The sequence below is a fragment of the Lethenteron reissneri genome, unplaced genomic scaffold, assembly GCF_015708825.2.
Source record: "Lethenteron reissneri isolate LAM-NWPU_2019-01 unplaced genomic scaffold, ASM1570882v1 scaffold_1640, whole genome shotgun sequence".
NCBI lineage: Eukaryota > Metazoa > Chordata > Hyperoartia > Petromyzontiformes > Petromyzontidae > Lethenteron > Lethenteron reissneri.
Window position 1 is genome coordinate 4,637,564 of NW_026891378.1, and position 21,361 is coordinate 4,658,924.

Genomic DNA, 21,361 nt, shown 5'->3' on the forward strand with positions numbered 1-21,361 from the left:
TTACCGAAAGAACCAAAGAGTTTGTGATTGTATTAGTTTACATTGGACCAATTAGGCCTCAGCAAGGTAAGTTACCATTTTTACCGGGTAAAAGGGTAAAGGTGTCGACATGCCAAGGGGTAAGGTAAAGGGTAGGGTAAAGGTAGCTCAAAATAATTACCCAGTAGGGTAGAGGTAGCGCAAAGTATTACCCGGTAAATACGGTACCTTGTTTACCGCTAAAAGCTCCGTGGCGCAGTCCGTGGCCTCCATTTAATAATATATTTTTTTAAAAATTAAAACACGCTTTTATGAAATGTACCGTACTAGTAATGGCAGAACTCCACGACTCCAGAAAGTGGCCCCAAAGCTTGCCATAACGTAAGGGAGCGTGGCCAATTACAGTCAATGTCAGTTGACCCAAGGGTAATTTGACCCAAGCCAAACATAACATATAAAAAAGAATGTTTAAAAACATATATTTTTTTATGATAGAATATATTGTCATCAGTATGCCATAAGTATACCAAGATTGCAGTCGATACCACATTTGGAAGTGGGTTAAAATTGACTTACAAGATTTGAGGATACGACAACAGAGCGAGTTAAAATAAAGCGTGTAAAATTGGAATCATCAAGAGCATTCTATTTGTATAAAGCGCTCTACCTAGCATTGACCGTTATAAAAAAATTGTTTAGTAGTACCCCAGTAATTACCCTGTAATCGGGTAATTTGTATGGTGTAAGGGTAAAAGGTAGGATAAAGGTAGGCTCGTTGCATTTTATCTTTTACCTTACCTGCTAAAGGGTAAAAGGTAGGGTAGAGTGATTGTATTGTGGTAAGGTAAAAGGTAAGGTAAAGGTAGGCTTGTTTTTTTTACATTTTAACTTTTACCTTACCTTGCCGAGGCCTAGGACCAAGGGCAAAAACAAATAGCGAGTTTTCGTCCGGGGGCTTAGTTTGTTGTATCCGTGTACTTTGCGGGGGGGGGGGGGGGGGGGGGGGCTTAGTTTGTTGTACTTGTGTACTTTGTTGAAACGTAAACCCAACAATTTGTCAGTTAAAAGTTACGATAGGCGTATGCAAACAGACAGCCAGACAAAAAAAACACGTTTATTAGTTAAGATAATATAACATAATTAGCTTGGCAGATCACTGTTACAATTCAGTGGGCTCACATGACATTGACTTCTCCAAGACAGAGGTTCTCTGCAAGCCATCTGGCTACCATGAGAGATTCGTTCATGAGGCGATCCACATATACAAACACAGAGACAATTTCAACCGAGAAGATGGATTCTGGCTCAGCAATCATTGGAAGGACGTAATAAACCATTTCGGATCTTAACTGTGTTCACGTTTACGGTGACTTTCAGACCGCAGTCCACTCACTGGCATTGACTAAATATATTTTGCATTCTCCGCAGGGAATGGAGTCTTTGCTCCACTGCAAGTCTCCTTCCACCACTCTCCCATTGACATATTTCGCTGCTTCCTCTTAGTACCTTTCACGTGACGGTCAATGGTATAGCGTATAGCAAATTGTATAATAATAAATTGTATAAAAGTGTAATGTTTAATATAATGTATAAGGTAATATATAGTATCGTAATTGTATAGTGTGGTATACAGTAGGGTGGGTAGAATAATACATAGTGTAATATTACAATGTATAGTCTAAGGTATAGGGTGGTGTAAAGTAATGCAGTATATAATTTAATTTTGGGTTTGTCTATGGCAATATATAGTACGGGGTAGATCCGTGTGATGTAAGGAAAAAGTTTAGCTGGAGGCATATTATATTTTTTGCGACATAGAATTGTAATGTATGACTTACTGTTAATAGCTCAGCTTATTGGAGAGTATATTTAGCATATTGATGATACTGATGTAGTTTATATTAAAATTTTTTACGTGGTGGTTTAGCTGCTGCAGCTCCTTACAATTAAAATTCCTTCCCTTTATTACTGCTAAAACTACTCCCTCCCTTTGATGCTGCAAATCCTACATAATGCACGGGCATATGACTTTGAGACCCCCCACCTCCTACACATTCCACAAGCAGTGACTAATCCCATATCTGCATTTCCATAAATATGCTAAATTCCTCTTGATATGCAAATTCCTTTGTCAATGCGCCCTTCCCCCTCTAACCCAGCTTAAATATACGCTGCCAAGCATGGTGGTGCTCATTCAGACGCTGTCTTTCCGACAGACCTGTTCTTCACCTGACAGCTGCTTGCGTTGTGGCCGAAACATCGTGAGAATTGTATTGTATTGTTTTATTTTTATTATTTTATTATTTCCCTTCCACGTGACTTTACCGAAAGAACCAAGAAGAAAAAACATAATTAGCGTTTTGGAGAAAATATCTCCTTTATGTAACATTTCAGTCTTTCCCTTGTGTGTACTATATTCGTGATTTCGAAGACAAACAATGAGTTGGAGGATAATGTTCCTAAGCTACAAAAAATACCTTCGACTCTGTATCACATGACCAACAGCAGTCACGTAAATGTTCCGCACAGGTTACTGTCAAAAGAAACGTTCGTCTAGTTAGGAGATTCCATTTTTGACAATTTTATACCAAATGGTACGTACAGCAAAATCTCTATCACGTACGTTACCATCCGGAATGCTCTATTAACTGGAATCTGTCAAACGGCAATATAAATATCCCTTCACGTATCGAGAAATATTCTGGCATCTCTCAGCGTGTATTAGGACATTGCCGAGTGGTGGCACAAATGGAGTCGCAATTTCAATCATCTGCCGCCATTGTGATCGTGTTGTGGGCTGCCTAACCTAATTGTTTCACTGTACTTGTACATACAGTACTGCGCTACTGTACACTGTAATCTGCTTCTCTACAATAAACTTAAAATCCTGTTCAAATGACTGGTGAGTACCTCTATAAAAGTTAATTGTTTTGAATAGCACAGTTAAAATGTACGCTTAATTTCTTCGTTGAAAATGTTTTAATACTTGAGAAATTTGAACCATAAAGTATACCTCTCAAATAACCGGCACATTTGATGAACTGGCACCCTCGATTCCCCATGAATGCTGGATAAGAGCTTTTGATGTATATGCTCAAAATCAGATCATATGTGTTAAAATTCTAATTCTAAATAATCAAGAGACACATCGCCAACATTGAATTATTGCATTGAAATATATACTGCATCACATTACATCACAGTTACTGTACACTGATCTCTGAATGTATGCCTACACCTGCATGCATTCTTAGAATGAGAGAAGCCAAGTGAGAGCACGGTTCATATCTGTCCGGCAGCCCTCATGATTACTGCAGCAATATTGACCATCTGCTTAACAGTGGATGTTCAATATTCATGGTCAAAATTTGCCAGATTTGCCACTAAACTACCCAACTGGGGTTACACATCAATCATCGGTCCACCCTACTGGCAGACTCATGTCCACATGCAGGTCGGTACTGAGTCACCTTGTACCACAAAGGGACAGCTGCCACTTGGGCGAGCCGTCGAACGATTGAGATGAAATATTATGCAAGCCGCTGTTAGTTGCTGAAGCATTTCACCTTTGATTAGCAAGATTGGCTACGTACAGTGAGAAAGAAAGAAAATATTTATGCAAGCGCCAATTATGAATGTAAATATTATTATAACACGTTGAATGCTGTGGAGATTTTTTGTCTCCCGCTCCTGCTTACAGATCTACCCAGCCCTCCAAGTCCACACATACTGGCCGCTCCTACTCTACATCCTCCAAAAAGTCCACCTAACACAAACTGCTGGGTTTCATTTCACTCTCTCTCAGTCCGCAGCCTCCTCCAGCTTCACTCCGACTTCTTGGAGGTTAAAACCTTGCAATGGGAAAGGTACAAATCTGGCTGTCACCTGATGAAGCTCGTTGTAATGACTGGCGAAACATCGTACTCAGATTGTAAATGTGGCTTGGCTCTCCAACACACCGGTGTGTTGTACTGGTGACGAATTAGCATGTTCTGTTTATGTGACAACCCTTACTAGTTGGCTGTGTCGGGTGGTGGCGGGTTTTAATGACAAATGTATATATTTATGCGATCTAACCAAAAAAAACTCTTATGGGAAAGGCCTGTGAATGAAATGGAACTTGTTTATCTTCAGGTCAATGATATACATCTACTTGGTCTCCATTTGACTCAGGATTGCCTAAACAATCCACCCACACCTCCACATCCACAAATTGCTGGGAGTTGCCTCGCTCTGCCTCAACGTCCACAGTCTCCTCCAGCTTCACGCTGCCTCCATCGGTGTGAAGGTCGGATTTTGGAGTTGAATCTTCTACGTCACATTTCACTTATCACTTCACTCTTTACCATCACTTCTTCGCTCTTCACCGATTCAAATGTAATTTTCACTTCTTGACATTTCGCCTTCACTCCTGGCCACGTTTCATATCCCAAATGTTTTTCTGGTTCTTGTTTCATGAGGGACGGACTCATTGCAGCACTTTGTCTTTCACAAGCCGATTTCAGATTAATTTCCTGATGAATGGTTTGCTGCTTGTTTCGATCCCCTAACTGTCTAAAACCCTTCCCATACACAGTGCACTTTAAGGGTTTGTCTCCTGTGTGTATTCTCTGGTGTGTTTTAAGATGTGATGACTGTGCAAATGCCTTGCCACACAAAGTACATTTGAAGGGTTTTTCTCCTGTGTGTGTTCTCTGGTGTCTTTTAAGATGCCCTAACTGTACAAATGCCTTCCCACACACAGTGCACTTGAAGGATTTCTCTCCCATGTGTGTTCTCTGGTGGCCCTTAAGAATTGATGAATGTGCAAACGCCTTCCCAAACAAAGTACATTTCAAGGGTCTGACTCCTGGGTGTATTCTCTGGTGTATTTTAAGATGCGATGACTCAGCAAATGCCTTCCCACACACAGTGCACTTGAAGGGTTTCTCCCCCGTGTGTGTTCTCTGGTGGCCCTGAAGAGTTGATGACCGTGCAAATGCCTTGCCACACAAAGTACACTTGAAGGGTTTTTCTCCTGTGTGTTTTCTCTGGTGTCTTTTAAGACGTGATGAATGTGCAAACACCTTCCCACACACAGTGCACTTGAAGGGTGTTGCTCCTGTGTGTATTCTCTGGTGTCTTTTAAGAAGTGATGACTGTGCAAAGGCCTTCCCACACATAGTGCACTTGAAAGGTGTTTCTGTGTGTATTCTCTGGTGTGTTTTAAGATTTGATGACTGTGCAAAGGCCTTCTGACACACAGTGCACTTGAAGGGTGTTTCTCCTGTGTGTATTCTCTGGTGTCTTTTAAGATGTGATGAATGTGCAAACGCCTTCCCACACACAGTGCACTTGAAGGGTGCTTCTCCTGTGTGTATTCTCTGGTGTGTTTTAAGATGTGATGACATTGCAAATGATATCCCACACACAGTGCACTTGAAGGGTGTTTCTCCTGTATGTATTCTCTGGTGTCTTTTAAGAAGTGATGAATATGCAAACGCCATCCCACACTCAGTGCACTTGAAGGGTGTTTCTCCTGTGTGTATTCTCTGGTGTGTTTTAAGATGTGATGACTGTACAAATGCCTTCCCACACACAGTGCACTTGAAGGGTGTTTCTCCTGTGTGTATTCTCTGGTGTGTTTTAAGATGTGATGACATTGCAAATGCCTTCCCACACACAGTGCACTTGAAGGGTTTCTCTCCCGTGTGTGTTCTCTGGTGGACCTGAAGAATTGATGAATGTGCAAACGCCTTCCCACATACAGTGCACTTGAATGGTTTCTCTCCCGCTGATTGTCTTTGCTCCATCTGACCAATTCTGTACAGCAAAGTGGCAGAGGAACTGGCAGCTGCAGACAGAAGACAGTAATATCCACACAATGTAAGCATAGAAATGTATATATATACACAATCACATGTGATATTCACATATTACATAGACAAGAACACTCAAACATTAACGAGAAAAAAAAAATCACCCCCAATTCATCACACAAGCTGATTTAAGGCACTTGCTACTATAGTAGGCAAGTGGTCAGTATAATGCCTGGAGACCCTAGTATATTTAAAATCAATGATAACCCATAACTACATACAGCATTTCGGTTGTATCTGGCTACTGAAGAAATATTAACTATTGCAAAAGTCTCATAAAAAGTAGCTAATGGTGTTAAAAATAAAACTATTTGGATTGGTCAGAACTATTATAAAATAGACGTTAATGTTCAATTGCAACTTGGAAGTCAGAGGTCAGGCTCAGATTTGCTTGAATGCTCGGAGGGACAGATGTAATTTCAGCTTTATGAGCTGTGTTTTCCATGCTTATGAAACGTTCCCTGTGTCAGGGACTGTACAAGAGAAGGTTCTAGAAGGCGTGTGTTGTGATGATTGGAAACAGGTGACCGGAAGGCACTGTAAGCATTATTCAATTAAGGACATGTTATAGTAAAGTGAGGGGGGGGGGGCGGGGCCGAGCGAGTATATCAGGGGGAGCGAGGCCCGCGGTCGGGGCACATATTCGGGGACTAATTGACGACCAAAGGAGAGGTGGACGACATTGGGGCCGACCATGGAAACCATTGGGGTTGACTATTCAGCTATCAACTTGCAGGAAAGCATCGGGGCTGAAGATAGCCATAGCAATTACGATTGTGCAGTCGTTACACTTGGACTGTATATACGTTCGGAGAAGTAAAGGTCTACTCCCCTGAAAATGGATGTCTCCAAGGAGCTTCTTTCCAGGTGTAATAAAAAACTATTGCTTTGATTAAACCTAGGTGTTTAAAATGGTCATTATACTTTACATCAAATAAAAACTTTACACTCTCATGCACTGGAACGGTGAAGAAGGTGGTGTTGTGGCTATAACCATGCCTGGCTGCCTTAATCTGCTCAGTACAGATGCTCATACTCTTCACCAAGTACTTAACAACCTAGGAACAATCAATGAAGCAGAGGCCTACAATAAGTTAAGCTATCACTTGTCAATCATGTCTGCTGTCTTACCTATTGTCATTTTGTGTCTGTTTTTTTTGTGTGTGTGGCCGAAAGTTGCGAAGGATATGGCTCGCAAACCGTGGGGTTTACTTTTAAGAAAGTACCCAGGTAGCACGCCATAAGCCTCAGGCTGAGCCAGCGCTATTCCGATTTCGCGTCCGTCACCTTTAAAGTAGTTCAATTAGCGATTTAGTGCTATTTTGGGTTATTTATTTCTTACACAGCGCATGCTCGACCCTACCAACTCACACGCGTTCGGTGGGGGGGAGGGGGCAATTCTCTTTCGTGTGGACACTGCGAAAGGTAACACACACAGATTTACAGCTCCCTTCAAACATTTATTACCATCACTTTTTACTCATTACAAATTGCCTTTTATAGGTTCGATTTTATGACAGGGATTAACCAATGTTTTATGACAGTTACCACAAGTAACATGATTTTTCTCTCCGACTACTAAGTGCTACTTTGAAATTGTTATGTACAAAATGCCTATTATTCCCCACTATCTTTGCTTTAACGACCACGTCTTTACGTGAGGGCATGACACTTATGCTCATGTTTTCTCTTTGAAAATAGGCACATTTCTAAATATCACTGTCCTGCTCACAAAAACAGGTTTGAGGGGAAGAATAGCCTTTTTCTGTACTCTTGAGACGTAAGCAGCCACATAATAGCACTTATTGCACAGGGGCAAACCAATAAATATACTCATTGCTATTACATCTTCATACCTACTATAATCACCCAAGAATGTCCTTAACGCTCATGACATCACTCCACATCGACCAGCCCCCCTCATTAATATTCATGAGCAGGTGACGTCCTCCAAATGGACACCCCCCACCCCTCCTCATTAATAATCACGAGCAGGTCACGTCCTCCACATGGGCCCACCCCTCATTAATAATCATGAGCGGGTGACGTCACTCCGCATGGAGAACTCCCCTCAATAATCATGAAGAGGTGACGTCCTCCAAATGGATAACCCCTCCATTAATAATAATTAGCAGGTGACGTCACTCCACATTGGGGGCGACGTGCCTCCTCCCCCCTCCTCGGCGTCAACTTACAACCCTCACAACAAAGGCAGAACCCTCACGTCACCGCGATCTCCGGAACGCTATTGAGACATCAAAGTAAAAAGGAAGTCATGATGAACAAGGGATTATAACCTTAAAATGAAATAGGTCTGTGTGTGCCCTTACAAATTGCACGCACATTAATGCAATGAATATTACGTCGTGGTCTGCTGTTCGCTTGCAAGTTTCAGATTTACTGCAATACACCCATCCATGGACGGGCAAAAGGCTAGTTCTATCATATTTACACTTGCCCCCTCAGTACGGGGGTTGAGCAGTGTTATGTCAATTACACTTGATTGGTGCGCATCTGCTCATAGTTACAAGTAGGTTAGGCTCATTTCGTATTTGTTCACTTTCATAAATTTGCCGCTCTTGCTCACGGCAAATGTTTGTACTAAAATGGTGGAACACCCTCGTAGTCGCTCCAAATTTCTTATTTATTATATACGCGTGCATTTTCCCTCTCCCTTGCTTCTTTCGCTAAAGTCACGTTCAAAGAAAACTATTATTTACAAACGTATTTAGTGATTATAAATGTTAGACTGTGCGTGTGTAGGTCCATGTGTACTTGTGAGTACATGTATGTGTGCGTTGTGTCTGTGGGAGTACATGTGTGTGTGCGTCAATGTGTGTGTGTGACAGGCGCTGTGTTTGTTTGTGTACGTCCATGTGTGTGTGCGCTGTGTAAGTCGATGTGTGTGTGTCAGTCGATGTGTGTGTAAGTCCATGTGTGTGTGTTAGTCGATGTGTGTGTGCGTTGTTCCATGTGCGTGTGAGTCTATGTATGTGTGTGTTTAAGTCGATGTGTGTTTGTGGGTCCAGGTGTGTCAGTCGATGTGTGTGTACGTCGAAATGTGTGCGTGTCCATATGTGCGTGTAAGTCGATGTGTGTCTATGTGTGTAAGTCCACGTGTGTGTGTCTTAGTCCATATGTGTGTAGGTCTATGTTTGTATGTAGGTCGATGTTTGTGTGTAAGTCGATGTGTGTTTGTGTGGGAGTCCATGTGTGTGAGTCGATGTGTGTGTGTAAGTTGATGTGTGTGAGTGAGTCCATGTATGTGTGTGCGTCGATGGGTGTGTGTAAGTCCATATGTGTGTGCGAGTCAATATGTGCATGTGTAAGTCGACGTGTGTGTGTCGCTGTGTGTGTATAAGTTGTGTGGCAAAACAACCCCCTACCTCCTCGTGTTGCCCGTGGACAGTGCCGTGGGGGGAGGGCCAATTCCGATTGCCTGTTCCCCTCAGGGCGTTTGTAGCCACCACATCGGCTAAATTGGGGCTCTGGATGGGTGCGAGGGGCTGGTAACCCCTCCACCTTCAATAAATTACCACTTAAACCACGTGTAAAATATCTAATTAAAAAGCTTGTGCCGGAGGCCCCGGGGGGACAGGCGTCTATGAAGTCTCCTGGCCAAACCCCATTTGGCGGAGCCAGGAGATTAAATCTTTACCCTCGGAGCTCCTCCAGAAACAACAAAAAGCCACGACGGTTGGCCACGTGGAATGTTCGAACGCTCACTGTGGAGGAGAGGCTGCCACTCCTCTGTCGGGAGCTGGACCGGTACCGCCTGGATCTCTGTGGCATTCAGGAGGTCCGGTGGACCGGCTCTGGCTCCTGCCACCATGAGGGGTGGACAGTCCTCTACTCGGGGTAGGAGACTGCCAAACAACAGGGTGTGGCTCTTCTTCCGAACAAAAGAATGAAGGGGGCGTGGGAGCGTGGTGGTGAGGTGTGGGAAGCTGTAAGCCCCAGGCTACCTTGGGCTCGCCTTCCCATCAACCGGAGGCGAGGAGTGGTGGTCATGATTACTTATGCCCCCACCGTAGATGAACATCCGTGGAGGGATGCAGGCAAGGCCGATGAGTCAGATGCCTTCTATGACCTCCTGTCACAGGTGCTGGCTAAAGTGGCCCCTCGGGATAGAGTCATCTTGTTGGGTGACTTCAATGCCCGAGTTGGTCATGATGCTGGCACCTGGTCTGGAGCGATTGGAAGGCATGGGCCAGATCAGCTCAATGACAACGGTAGGAGGATGCTAGATTTTTGTGCAGCCCATGGGCTTGTAATTACCAACACGCTGTTCCAGCATCGGCACATGCACACAACATCATGGATGCATGCCAGGTCCAAGCAAGAACATCTGCTGGACTACATAGTGACGGACCAGCGGATGCAAGCCAGGACCTACCGTGGAGCTGATCTGCCCTCTGACCATCAACTTGTCATCTGTAAGATGCGCCTGCCATTCTTCCACTCCGGTGGTGGGTGTACACCCAGGACCCCATTCCAATCTAAGGTGGCCTGGTCTCAGCTAACTGATGGAAGTTGCAAGCGAGAATTTCATCATCGCTTGCGGCTGGGGTTGGCATTGTCCCCCACTCCTGATGGCAAGGGTAAATGGGCGAGGTTTAGGACTGTGACTCATGCAGCAGGAAATGGCTGCTTTGGGTACGCGGTCTAGACCTCCCCAGAGACCCTGGCCGACAGAGGGGGAATCCCTCAGCCTGGAAAACATCATGGAACAAAGTGGAGATGCCCCTGCTGAGGCTGCGGTGCCTCAATAATTGGAGGAGGAAGTCACCCCCTGTGAGTGGCTGACTGAGGTGCCATCCGTTGAGGAAGTACTGAAGGCGATCCAGAGTCTGAGAATAGGAAAGGCACCGGGCAGAGATGATCTCCGAAGCAAAATGCTGAGGGAGGGTGGCGTTTGTGCGCAGACTGCCCTACAATGGCATCATAACAACAGTCTGGGCCACTGGACGGGTTCCGCAGAATTGGAAGGATGCCCTAGTGGTCCCCCTCTTTAAGAGGGGGGCTGCAGACTGTAACAACTACAGGGGCAACTCACTCCTCAGTGTGCCGGGAAAGGTCCTGGCAAAGATTATTCAACATTGCCTTGCTAGGCACGCTAAGGAGAGGCTTGTGGAGCCCTAATGCGGTTTCAGGAAAGGGCGGTCCTGCACAGATGCCATATTTTCTGTCCGTCTGCTACAGCAGAGGTGTAGGGAATTCCAACAAGGCCTACATCTCTGCTTTATGGACCTGGTCAAGGCCTATGATACCATCAGTAGGCCTGGGCTCTGGGTTGTTCTTCGTGCTTTCAGTCACTGACCCTTTGCTCACGCTCGTTAAGGACATTGATGATGGTAAGTAGGCCCGGGTAAAACTAAGTGGCCGGGAGTCAGAGCCATTCCCTGTACACCTTGGGGTGCGACAGGGATGTCCTCTGGCTCCAACAATATTTAACATCTATCTCGACCATGTAGTTCGTGAAAGCCTTCAGTAGCTGTACCAGAGGAATTTCCATCTGGTACAGATACAATGGGAGGCTGATCGATGCCCGGGTGCGGTCAAGGGATGGCTCCCTATTGGTCAACCACATTATGTATGTCGACGACCTGGTAATTGCGGCTCACTCAGAGGAGGAGTTGGAGGCACTGCTGCTGAAACTGGAGTGTGCCACTAAGAGGTGGGGCCTTACCATCAGCCCCATCAAAACGAAGCACCTGCCTGGGTATTTTGTACCATTGGGCTTTCCACCCCCACAACTCCAAATCGGTGATGGGGCAGTTGTGGAGAGAGTGGAGAGTTTCCCATATCTGGGCAGTGTGCTCATGACCGCCTCCGGTTTAACAGCAGAGGTCTCACTCCGAATCAGTCGAGCGGCATTATCTCTTCATCGGTTGCGTAACGCTATGTGGAAGCTACCTGGTCTGTCGCTTCGCACAAAGCTTCGGGTCTTCTTGGCCACAGTCATTCCCTCCCTTCTCTACACTTGCGAAAATGGAACATCTTCACTGGTTAGAAACATTAAGGCTGGCCTGCCTACGAACCAACCTGGGTTTAAACAGGCTAGATTGTATGAGCTCACAAATCCTTGAAAGATCTGGACAAAATCCCATCGGTGAGCTCCTCCGGCAGGCAAGGCTGCATTGGCTGGGCCATGTAGCCCGCATGCCCAGCCACCGCATGCCTAAACAGCTTTTGTTCGGCCGGATCGAGGGGGCTAAACGGACGCGGTACGGGCTAGAGAAGAGATGGAGTGATGTGGTACAGGAGGACGTGGAGCTGAGTGGACTTGCCGATGACTGGTACCAGCGGTGTCAAGATCGGCCTCTGTAGAGGAGGCTCGTGAAGGACGCTACTGGGCAGTTGGAGGCAATCGCTAACCAACAACAAGAGAGGGCGGAGGAGCGACGCTCACAACAGCGAGCGGATGCACCACCTGTGCTACCCACTGTGCCAACTTGCTGAATTTTAACCACCCAGCGCTCCATCCATTGATGTGTGTCCCTCCTCTGACCTCATTGTTGCAGAATGAATGCCTCCAACAACCCTGCAGCATCCTTCACGGGCCTCCTCCACAGAGGCCGATCTTCACACTCCTGGTACCAGTCATTGGCAAGTCCGATGACCTCCACATCTTCCAATCTCTTTTCTAGCCCATGCCATACCAGTTTAGTCCCTCATATCTGAACTAACTTACGCTGCGTGAGCATTCAGTTTCTGAGCATACGGGATTCATGACCAACGAATGCAGCCTCGCCTGCCAAAGAGGCTCACCGATATATTCTATACGGATATCTCAGGGATTTGTAAGCTTCGAATACTATCAAGTCTGGCTCAATAGAGGATGAATCATAGGCAGGCCAGCCTTAATTGTACAAGCCAGCACAGATGGTTCTTTAAAGGAGTCCATATTTCACATCCACAGAAAAAGGGGTCATAGCTGAAGGCAAGAAGATTAAGTGATTTGTATGGAGCAACGGTCCAGGCAGCTTCCTCACCAATTTAGACAGTCTAATTAAAGAATGCTGCTCGACTAATTTGCATTGAGACTTTAGCTTCCAAACCAGAGCTGGTCGTGAACACATTAACCAAGTATGGGAGCTCCTCCACCACCTGTAGAATTGCCTGATAACTCATTAAGAGGCGGGCGGAATGTTTGATGACATGAAATACCCAGGCAGGTGCTTTATTTTTTTGGAACATATGTAAGGCTCTTCCTCATGATGAAATTCTCCAGGTACAGAACAAGAGTCCCTAACTCAATCGCATTGAGTATCCATTACCAGATCATCAACATACATAACACGGTTTACCATCAAGAAACGATCCATTAACTATAACCAGCCATCGATTAGCCTCTCATTGTAACTGTACCAAATGCATTTTTGTAGGTTATGGAAGAGTTAGGTTCCCAGGAACGATCCGTAACCCGAATATCCCATGTCGGAAACTGAACAATTTCCCCCCAAAATCAAGACTAAATCCCATTTCTATCGCGACCTGTATCGTATTGCTGTACATACGTTATGCACTTCCTATGATTCTTTCATTTCATAGAATATCGACCCTAATACTACCCATGATTAAACTAATGCAATATATACTTATACAATTATTTATGAACACCATGAGACGTTATAATATTAATTGTTAACAGAAAACAGTCACTACTGAATATTCGTTTACCGGAAAATAGGCTAGGCCTAGACCTCTCCGATGGCTGTTGACTGAGAACATAAGCAATCAAAGTGTAATTGTGTTAAATAAAGTAAATAACGTAAATAACTTATGAAATAAACTTCAAATGAAAACTATAAAGAGAAACATGGGAAAAACAAGATAGTTCTAAGCACAGAAAAACAAAATTATGTAATTCTACAAAGAAAAAGAATTAGGTAATGCTACAAAACAATTTCATTTAGCTGAATCTTTTCCAGTCATTATTGCAATGCAATTAAAAGTGAGATTCCACTTAAAGTTACGAGACGATGAGGTGGGTACAGTATACGCACGGTAACAATGTAACAGCATGACTGAGAGCGCGGAACGGCTATACACCACCGCCTTGGGGAAGATGCTGTCTGCCTTACGCCTTGCTCCGTGGTATTCATCTACAACCTCAACGCGCTGGACTACTTACACTTATGTAACTAAGGCAAACATTTCCGCATGTAGATATTTTATTTACATAATTTATGGGAGCATTTCCGTAAGGTTGGATTTCCATAAGTCGGGTCTTCCGCGACCCGGGGACTAACCGTAATGTATGTGGCCAGAGGGAATTCCTGTCACACGCCACCTTGAACAGGAAACGGCTCCAAATCCTTGTCACGCAGCATTTGCCAGGCCTGCCCAAAATCATAAAAATCCTTAATGAATGTGAGCAGAGGAGCAGCGATATCGAAAACAAGGAACAACCAAAAGCCAAAGACTCTTCATGGTACTTAGGCCTTGATTCCATCAATAAAGCAGAGATCTAGTTTCTGATAAAACAAATCGATACATTTTTGCTGTAGCAGATGAACAGAAAATACAGGAGACCTTTATATATCACGGAGTTTACGTTCTTGAAACGTGCCAAGAAAGCCAAAACGGCGACATTCAATACTTAAGCCTTACCTAAACAATGAGGTTAGGTAAACGGCAACCAAAAATACGCATCACAATTGAATTAAGCACTGTACTACATGCCACCTTAACTAAAAACAAAACAATTGAAATAAACAAGAAACTCTATAGAAAAAACATTCCAAGACAATAAATAGGATTATAAATACTGAATACTCAACTTACAATGATGACGATGTGTGTGCGTGAGTGAAGAGTGGTAGTGCTTCGGTTAGCGTGCTGCGATATGAACCCAGCGACCAAAGTTCAATTTCCGCTCATGCCCAAAACCATGACGATTATCTGAATTGGCCCTGGGCCTTCCCAGGTCGACTCAACCTCAAATAAGTACCTGGTGTGTTGTGGAAACATCGCCACTGGGGAGACAAAGGCAGCCAGGAATGGTGCTCGTAACCTATCCCCTTTGTGTGCCGTGCCGACCTTTATAGGTGCTACTTGCGAATAGCACTTGCCCTAACAGTCTGTTAAGGCTAAACGCTTGCATGGCAAAGGTTGAGGTGCCACCGATTTCTTCGCGTTCCTCACCCACCCCGCCCTCCTTCCCAGAACAGTATACCCACGTAAGTGTAAATTGGTATGCAAAGAGGTTTCCCGTGATAGGTCGAAGCTGCAAAAAATAAACCCATTATATTCAAGGATCTACTATATGACATTTGTGCAGAACTGCCCTGGCCTGAAACCACAAAGGGGCTTTTGCAAGCTTCTTATCTGCCGGTCTGGCAAGCTGAATATTCATTATCTGGCAATCAGTGTGGTCGAGCATTAGATCTTCGTCCAATCCAGCAGAGATCATCGTTTAGTCCATGTTGTTGTAATAATGATCTGTATTGCAACCTGTGTAAAATTACCACCCTCTCTAAGCACCTTCCTTTGGAAGTCCATTTTGTCCTGAACTAAAACTGCTCTTAATACTCTGAGTTGTCCAAGCCGTGTAAATATCACCAATCACAGTATTCTGGGTTCACACTTTGTCACCAGAAGGTGCACCAGCCAACCACTGGCCGAGTGTGGTCACTTCCTGGAATATTTAAGGCATAGCAAAAGCAACAAATACATATCCACAAACACACACATTAAAATACACAAACCCGTGTGTTAGCTACTCAACACGTTAACACACTCCCAAAACACGCTATACAAAACCAGTAATACTAACAGAGGCTAAAAATGCAAATAAAACAACAAAGGAAAGTGTTAACTTACACTCGCAGTCAAATAAAATACATTAACACACATGAGCATATTCCAATGCACACACATACACACAGTTACCCGCAACAGACCCCCAATATAACCTTAACAATAAGTTCAAGAGTGGGTGTATGGCCAGCACCACACCCGAACGCTTTTGTTTCCCCAGTGGCGATGTTTACACACTGCACCAGGAACTCATTTGAGGCCGAGTCGATCTAGGGGAGGCCCAAGTCTGGTTCAAATAGTCACTGGTGTTGGTGGTGGTGAGTGGGAATCGAACTCGTGTTGCTTGGTTCGTAGCACAGCGCGCTATATGTTACCTTACCGCACACAACAACAGCCACCATTCGCCACGAAGTGAGCTATACCAGTGTAGAGGTGTAATTGTAAAGATGTATGGGCACGGATGGGTAACAAACACAAGGGGCGTGGTTAGGGCCGTACACAGAGGAGGTGCTCACACCGACGTCCGCACCTGCATCCCCCACGGCCCCCCCCCCCCCGGGGGCCGATTGCTATAAAAGGTGGTGAGCCGGAGGGCTCGAAGTCGAGTGTTAGCTTTAACCAGCGAGGAGTGAAGACCAGCTAGAATAGGCCCCGGAGCTCCCCTGGCTCGCTGTCCTTGTCAGGACCGACCAGGGCAAGCCGGTGGCGTGGCCCCGAGAGCCCAGACTGACGTTCTTATAAGAGCCGGTCTGGAGACTCCGGGTGCCGGGATCCCAGCTTGACCAGGGCTGGGATAGGTAGCCTCCCCTAGCTCCGTAGTGGAGGACCCGGGCGTAGGTTAGCGGGGTTAGACATTGGGTTCTCCCTGTTAGACGGGTGAAGGGACCGATACCCCTTCAAGTGCTGTGTATTCCCGTCGCTGTACATAAGTTGGTATTAATAAATAAGTGTGCCTCCAACTACGTCGTCCGAGCCTCCTGCAACTTACTACACCAGTATGAGTGCAAGGGAACCCACACCGACTGCAGAAGCTACCGGTCAAACTGCCTCCTCTCCCAGTTCCAGAGAGGATTTTGCCCACGCATTGCAAATGTCACCAATCACAATATTCCGGGTTCACCACTCTGGCAAACTGTAGTGGCCACTGTGATTAGTAAGACAATCAGAGTTTTTGAATATATTTAAGTCTGTCTTTAAAACTCACCTCTGTAAACTGGTCTTCAATCTCCGCCTAGTTTCGCCGATTACCTGAGCGAGTGGTTGAGTGATTGCATCACCGAGTGGGTGAGGTGACTGATTGAGTAGGGAGTGGGTCATCCAGTGAGTTAGTGATTGAGTTAGTGGGTAAATGATGCTTTACCCGCACTCGAGTTCTGGCTGTTTACCCTGCAGCGTGTGTATATTTTGTACTTTTGATACACGGCACGGACTGGTGGGATCCACGGATAAATTGCAGCACTTTACAAATGCTAATTGTATTATGAATATTGCAGGGATATTATACATACAAACATGCACCAGATGCTTATATATAGATGTTAAAGTAATTTTTTCTCACGTTATTTTTCACGAATAGGCCATTGTGTACTGGCGTCATGGTTGAAATGTATGATGATACAACTATTTTGATGAAAGAAAAGGCTTGAACCATTTCGACAATGAGACAGGTGTTAAGATCAGAATCTTTAAAATCAGAATCCGTCTTATGGAGGAATGTCACAGATGTCCAGTTGGGGCGGGTGAGAAAATTACAAAAACGAACATGGTTGGTTACGTACGGTGTGAAAGAAGGTCAACTGACATACAAAAAACGATAGGAGTGCAAAATAGATTAAAGGTAACCAATTCACACAAAAATTTATAGAAATGAATAAAGCACAAAATTAAGTCTGCATTAACCACACATTCTTGTGATATATTTTACCACAAACATCAAGTCTGTATTTACCACATGATATATTTATTTACAAGGCGATTTTTCCGTCGAGTTGCTCTTTATTTGACTTGTTATTAAACCATTGAACTATCCGAAAAATCTGCGACGTGAATCTGATTGTCTGTGAGTCTGTAGGTCTATGTGTGAGTCTATGGGACTGTGCGAGTCTGGGTCACGTATAGTTTTTTAGCATCTCAATGCTGCCAACTATAACCTCATTTAAACTGGCTATTTTCGATTTAAAGCTTTCGTGACTGCAGTGATTCATCTTCTTGGTTTTTTCGGTAGTCACGTAGAAGGAAAATAATAAAATAATAAAACAATTCTCACGACGTTTCGGCCACAACGCAAGCAGCTGTCTTCAGGTGGAGAACAGGTCAGTCGAGAAGGCAGACACACTTTGAGTCTCTTTACTTCAGTTCAGGAGCGTCCTGCCGAGTTGGTTTGGCAGTCGGGGGGAGGGGCGATGCTTATTCGCGTATTCCAGATTGAGTAAACTTGTTCAGCATTGCAATATTTGGACGATACCAGTCCAGAAGTTTATTTCAGGGTCAGAATAAGTTTGTTTCCCGAGTGAAGTCCATTGAACTAAGAAGCTTATTTTTAAGGGCGACTGAGCCGGCAGACATCAAGCTCACTCACTGGCCCACTCACTCATCCGTCCACTCATCTCCTCATCCACCCTCCCACCCACCCACTCTAGAACTCTCTCACTCATCCATCCACTCGCCCACACAAGCAGTCACCTAATCACACACTTTCTTACCCTCGCACTCACCCACACTCATTGGCCACTCACCCACCCAATAACAATCAGGCGATGGCAGGAGGCAAGGCCAGCATGGCTAGGCCACACTTTGTAACGTTCCAACCTGGACATCGATTCCATACTCGCTGCTACACTCAGTGATATCCCGAGGAGAACAATAGAAGAAGCGAGGCTGCACCTCAATAAACAAAAACCACCACCAAAAACCACGACCACCACCACGATGTGAACTTCTCACCTCGGATCTCAGTTGAATGGCGAGCAGCTTTTCGGGATTTCATGACGTCACGCGGCGGGGGAGATGACATTACGTCACTAGCGAGTTTACACCCTCCCACTGAATAAATTATGTTCATGAATTAGGCCCTGACATTGAGTCTTTGGGCGTGGCTGCTGAAGTGAACACAATGAACTCGCGACAGATTTAATGGTTAATGACATTTATGAAGCAGGCCCTTATTAATGGGAGTGATTGCGCGTGGCTTTGCCTAAATTATGATTTTACTGGTTACATGACGTCACTAGCGGGGTACACACCCCCTAGCGTCTCGCCACGATGACGTAACGTGGAGTGGTAAAGTGAGAGGGCGAGCAGGGTGAGGACTGGGATTCGATTTTGACTGCAGGAATTCACACAGGGTTATTATTAATATTATTATACAGGGTGGCCAAAAAGTGCGGACCCATAGGGTTTTTAGACAGGGTGGCCCAAATGTCAGGACACACAGGATTATTATGTAGGGTGGCACAACAGAAAACACACAGGATTATTATACAGGGTGGCCCAAAAGTCATTATAATACAGTTTGATCAAATCGTCATTGCACATTAAGGTTATTATAAAGGACTAGCGGGATGTACCCGGCATTGCCCGGGCGAAAAAGACACACATCGACTTAGACACACACAGACATCGACCCACACACACAAACACATCAACTTACACACACACATATGGAGTCAAACACACACGTCGACTCACACACACACATCGACTTATACACATGGATTCAAACACACGTCGACTCACACAGACACATCGACTTAGAGACACACACAGCCATCGACCTACACACACAAACACATCAACTTACACACACATAGACTCACACATCGACTTACACACGCACACACATGGCGACTGACACACACAACAACCGCCATTCGCCACTAAGTGGCGGCGACGTCACCACGACGCTTGTGCCAGGCCATGTGCACCTTGAGGCCACGTGAAGTGTCGAACGCCCGCTGGCAGGAGGTCACGGGGCAGACCCAGCAGGTGCCACGGGTCGACTGACTGAGATGACCGAGATGACTGGCTGATGCGCCACCTGTGCCCCCTACTGTACCAACTTGCTGTGCTTTATCCACCCGGCGCTCCGCTCGTTGTTGTGAGCATCGCTCCTCCGCCCTCCGTTGTTGTTTGAGGGCGACTGCCTCCAACTGCCCAGGTAGCGTCCTTCACGAGCCTGCTCCACAGAGGCCGATCTTGACACCGCTGGTACCAGTCATCGGCAAGTCCACTCAGCTCCACGTCCTCCTGTACCATGTCACTCCATCTCTTCTCTAGCCCGTGCCGCGCCCGTTTAGCCCCCTCGATCCGGCCGAATAAAAGCTGTTTAGGCATGCGGTGGCTGGGCATGTGGGCTACATGACCCAAGTGGATGTGACACACATCCACTTGCACACACACACACACGGACTTACACACACAGACATCGACTTACATGCACATTTTAACTTTTCTATTTACTAACTCAGTTTTTAAAGATTAGTTTTCTATGGACGTCATGTTAGGGAAAGAACCAAGGAAGAGAAAATGAAAACAATTGTTAATGCACCTTTGAACCAGTGCACTGTAATCAAAGATGAAGGCCATACTTAACTTGTATGATATGCCTTTGTCTTGTATTGAATCCTATGAGTCATAAGTATATGGTTAATGGTATAAAAAGACGTATGTACTGGAGTCTTTATTACTGTAGTTTTTTTTTATAGTGCTGTAGTAAGGTTCTTGAGGAAACGCAGACAATTATGGAGGCAGGCAGGAGACTTGGGGATGGAGCGATGAGATGTGGGACAGCGAAGAAGCCGCGCTGCAAGAGCACTGGCACGAACAGTCGCCAGCAGCCAGGCCACCGAAATGGTGGCCAGCAGGCGCGGGTGCAGGCAGGAGACCCGGGAAGGAAGCGATGTGAAGGCCGCACAGGGCAGCGGTGTGTGGGCGCGGCTCAGTGAGCACCCGCCGACAGCCGAAATTACCCCCAGCAGGCATGGGGTCAAGCAGCACACGTGCAAGAGGAGTCGCGCTGTTGTATATGTCGGGTCTTGAAAAATTTAATAATAATAAAGAAATGACAGTGGGGAAATGTGTAATTATCAAAAATTCTGGTAATTTATTTAATTATGCACGTAATTTATGCTAATTATTGAGGTGTAATTCTTTGTCTATTAACCTTGTGCCATTGCATAGTCTAGGTGGGTGCAAGTTTCTCAATAGCAAGACAGGCGCCCACATTTTTTGTAGTAAGTTGTATGGTGGAACACCCGGGAGCTGCGGAGAATTCAAGAATTCAACTGGATAGTAAACAATTTGATCATGGTCCAACACTGAGTCAATAGATTTGTAGGACTTGCTCTATTTAGGTAATTTGTGCAACAACATGCAAATTATTTTGTGAACAGCATCATTTCTTGGAGCCAAAATGGCCCTCTCCCGTAGCCAGATAACATCTTCATAGTGTTGTTGCATGTTTGGGTAAACTTTTTCCTCCAGTTTCTGTTCCGAAGTGGAAAGGATGCCTTTAGACATGGTCATAAGTCCATCTGTGCCGTCAGCAAGAATACTGCCATTTCCAATATCAAGAAGAGCTTTAGCAAAGTTGCCTGCCTCTTGGTCTCCATGGAGATATACACTCATGTTTGTAGTTAGTCTCAGTTTCATCACGTGCCTCTATAGGAATGATGACTTGATGCAAGCATTTAACTCATCAGCTTTGGTTCCTTGAAGTACAACAGGTAAAGTTTGTCAGAAGTCACCAGCCATGAGAAAAG

The 21,361-nt window shown here is 45.2% G+C and overlaps 2 protein-coding genes across 5 annotated transcripts in view; both read right to left on the reverse strand.

The window, feature by feature from the left end:
• LOC133339151 (zinc finger protein OZF-like) overlaps positions 1-18,636 on the reverse strand; it is a 62,811-nt gene extending 44,175 nt beyond the window's left edge. Inside the window, exons 1-2 of one of the 4 annotated variants that reach the window (XM_061547289.1) lie at positions 18,546-18,636; positions 14,093-14,182 (exon numbers count right to left, since the gene is read on the reverse strand). The gene's annotated coding sequence lies outside the window, so the exon portion shown is untranslated. Of the gene's footprint in view, positions 1-5,687; positions 5,813-14,092; positions 14,183-18,545 lie in introns of those variants that run through there. The other 3 variants (XM_061547290.1, XM_061547291.1, XM_061547288.1) reach the window with 3 other exon arrangements.
• Positions 1,107-18,590, reverse strand: LOC133339153 (zinc finger protein OZF-like). Its single transcript, XM_061547292.1, has 2 exons — positions 18,546-18,590; positions 1,107-5,812 (listed from the first exon to the last, which is right to left on the reverse strand). The coding sequence occupies exons 1-2, from the start codon at positions 18,586-18,588 to the stop codon at positions 4,296-4,298; spliced, it is 1,560 nt and encodes a 519-aa protein (XP_061403276.1). The 5' UTR covers positions 18,589-18,590; the 3' UTR covers positions 1,107-4,295.
• Positions 18,637-21,361: the final 2,725 nt, after the last annotated feature.